Below are 3070 nucleotides of genomic sequence, written 5' to 3' on the forward strand. Positions count from 1 at the left end.
TTTACAGATTGCCACGGGGGTGTAACCCCATTGAAATCAATGGGGCCGCGCATCAGTCGCTGTGTGCAAATGTGCGCGATGGAGTGGTCCCGGGATCGTCCAAATCTGATCCTAGCCTCACTGTCTACTAAAAGGCCAGTAAAAATACCACTGCCCCTCTTTCTTCCGCTGTCTCTGTTCTGTGAGCTGAACACAATCTGATTTGCAGAATAAAAGACCATCCTGATCTGAAACAAGATTCATTAAAAAAAAATCACTTCAAGATGCAATAGCCACAATACCAGACTTGATTTTTGGGTGGCCATGGAAGTGTAATTTGAGATTACACCCCCCCACATGAAATAGACTCTGCAGTTGCATATAAGTACTGAATGTATGCGGCCAAAAAACTTTATATAGATTTGGATAGTGTCGAGAGCGATTAGAAGAACTCCCAGGTTTTTAAGGCTGTCCGTGAGCTCGTTTGGGATATTCACACTCTCTATTCGTCCTGATGAATACTCACCAAGAGTGAAAGTGAGAGAGAATCCATAAAATTTGAGTTGTCAGTAGAACAGGAAGAGAGGGGAAATCTTTCAATGGGGAAACTAGTTATAGCGACAACTGTCTAAAGTCGGGTATACACACTTCTAATGTCTTCATTTATCCAGAAGTTTGAACGAAGAAAATAGAACAGATTCCTTCATCAGCACTTACGAGCGTGATCCAGGAATCTCGCACTGTTTTCTTTCCTTTGCTGGTCCCCGTCAGAATACCAGGACGGAGCTGGCTGTCTCTGAGGCCAACAGGTAAATGCATTGCACATGAGGCAACAAGATTGTTGCTCTTCTTTCATAAAAAAAAAGAATGCTCAAACTCTGTTTTAGGAGAGTTTCCAATAAGCCGATGCATCGGTCTGAGATAAGAAGCTCTTACAACGTTCAGAAATAACTATTATTGGAACCTCAAAGCTCTGTATAGGTCTTTCACTTAGACTGCAGGGAGTTTGAATAACAGAATCATTTTAGTGCACTGTGAAGGTAAACATTCCTGTTTACCTGTCAGAAAATGTCAAGAAAAAAAAAGGAAAGTATATTTGGGGATTTAATTAAAGGAGAACTATGAGGTGAGTGCTTTTCACTCATCCTCATAGTTCTAGCCGACCTGTGACAATGAGACTGTCACAGGTTGGCTCAGTAGATCGGGAAGTGAGCAAACACATACCGTCGCTCGCTCACTTCTCGATCCTGTCACGGCTCTCTGCTGTGACAGGGGAGGGACTAGAAATCCCCCCTCCCCGCTCTGATCCTCCAGTGCTGACTGGCGGAACGGACGGGGGAGGGGGCTGGTACAGTTGGCTCTGCCTCTAGATAGGCAGAGCCAGCTGTCACTCACGCAGCTGGGCGGATACAGACATAATTGTCGGGATCCGCTTCAGCTGCGGCATCTCAGTATACCTGTAGCTTGCGGTATACTGAGCTTAGGGTGACGGGAGGACACTAGTTTGTGTCCTCCCGTTACCCTTAGGAGAACTATGGGGAAAAGCCTTAACCCCATAGTTCTCCTTTAACTACATCTAATGCACATATAAAAAAATATGAGTACTAGTCAGGACTTAAGATTTATGATTGTGTAAAATTCTGCAAAGGAAAAGACATTGACATTTCAACAGTGTGGAAAGCTGGCCAAGGTCTCCAAAAATATCCAGTATTTTACTGGTATCAATGAAAACAAAATCACAGTTAAAGCAGCTAAAATAAGATAAAAATGAATAGCCCAATAGAAGATTGAATTAAAAAGCAGTTTTTTTAAATATTCACTTTTAATCCAGAGCTCTCCCCCACAGTACTTCTCCACCCAAAATGCCTGTAGTCTGGTGACCATCATCAGTCAACAGACTTTCTCTGAACCCAGACAGTCCTGGATCCACCCCAGCTTGTGATTGGACAGTGAAATCAGAAGCAACACCGTGATAAGCTCATCTGCCACTCTGCTCTCTCTTCCTGTCAGCACATGAACTGATTGGCTCCTTGGGCTGCTACTTCCTCTTATACTCCATCTCTGTTATACAGTGGACTGCAAGAGGCTGATGCTAGGTCAAATGCATGTACTTACATTACAAAAATAACATTAATGATGCATTAAGCTGCATCAAGTATTATTTGACTTTGCTGGTAAAAACAAAAAAAAATTGTATATCAATCAAAACACAGGCATGGACACATTGATATACCAATATTTTTAGTAATTTGTTACAAAGAAACTCCATGAAGTAAAGCGGACTTTTATTTGTACTCTATTAAACTTGTGATCTTACCTACTACCATAAGCGTGAATTCAAATCCTCTCTTCACAGATTTCCTGTATACTTGATTTGGCAGATTGGCAAATCCCACATATCCTTCAAGGTTCTTCTGTTGCTGTAATCAATACAAACAGTAAACGGTTAGCACTGATTTTGTTAGCTCAAATGTACACCATTATACTGCAAATATAATTCTGCAACAGAAAATTTCTAGGTGAATATATAAATACATTTCTGCAGATTTTTTTCTCTGATAAATCTACACATTACTATACAGAACACCGGAGGGCAATTTATAAAGCTGCCACAAGCAAAACATCTAGCAATTTCTAGATTATTCTAAATTCTTGTCTTGGAATATTAAAAACATACTAAATGTTATGACACAAGTAATGTTCACTTCTGGCATGAAATACTACTCAATGAAATCAAAACGTACTAAAGCAACTTTTTTTCTTTGGCAGTCAACCATAGCACTCATACTTTTAAGGCTTACTTTAAAACAAAAGAACAGATCCAATGTCGGTTGCAAATATTTAAGAGTAACTACAGGAAGCTAACAAGTTAACCCATGTAGTGGGGCTACCATCGCACTGTAAGGGTTAACTGTTCATTTTCATTTAGGGGCTCAAATAAAAGACATACAATTCCCCTGATCCATGATCCCTGTAGCCTCTTCTCCCGGGGCTCCGGCAGTCTAAGGGCCGCTGACGTCATCACGTCTAATGCAGTTCATTCACCTGCATTAGTTGTGAGGACGCTGATTGACATACCACAGCCGCACCG

The 3070-nt window shown here is 41.2% G+C and overlaps 1 protein-coding gene across 5 annotated transcripts in view; it reads right to left on the minus strand.

Annotated features, from left to right (window-relative positions):
* The window catches only part of SEPT7 (septin 7), a 119220-nt gene that overhangs the window by 81431 nt on the left and 34719 nt on the right, over positions 1-3070 (minus strand). For all 5 annotated transcript variants that reach the window (XM_018562947.1, XM_018562948.1, XM_018562944.1 and 2 more), the window contains exon 3: positions 2297-2399. In XM_018562947.1, coding sequence (XP_018418449.1) covers positions 2297-2399 — 103 coding nt within the window. The remainder of the gene's footprint in view (positions 1-2296; positions 2400-3070) is intronic.

This window comes from Nanorana parkeri, unplaced genomic scaffold, assembly GCF_000935625.1.
Source record: "Nanorana parkeri isolate BGI_ZX_2015 unplaced genomic scaffold, ASM93562v1 scaffold616, whole genome shotgun sequence".
Classification (NCBI taxonomy): Eukaryota; Metazoa; Chordata; class Amphibia; order Anura; family Dicroglossidae; genus Nanorana; species Nanorana parkeri.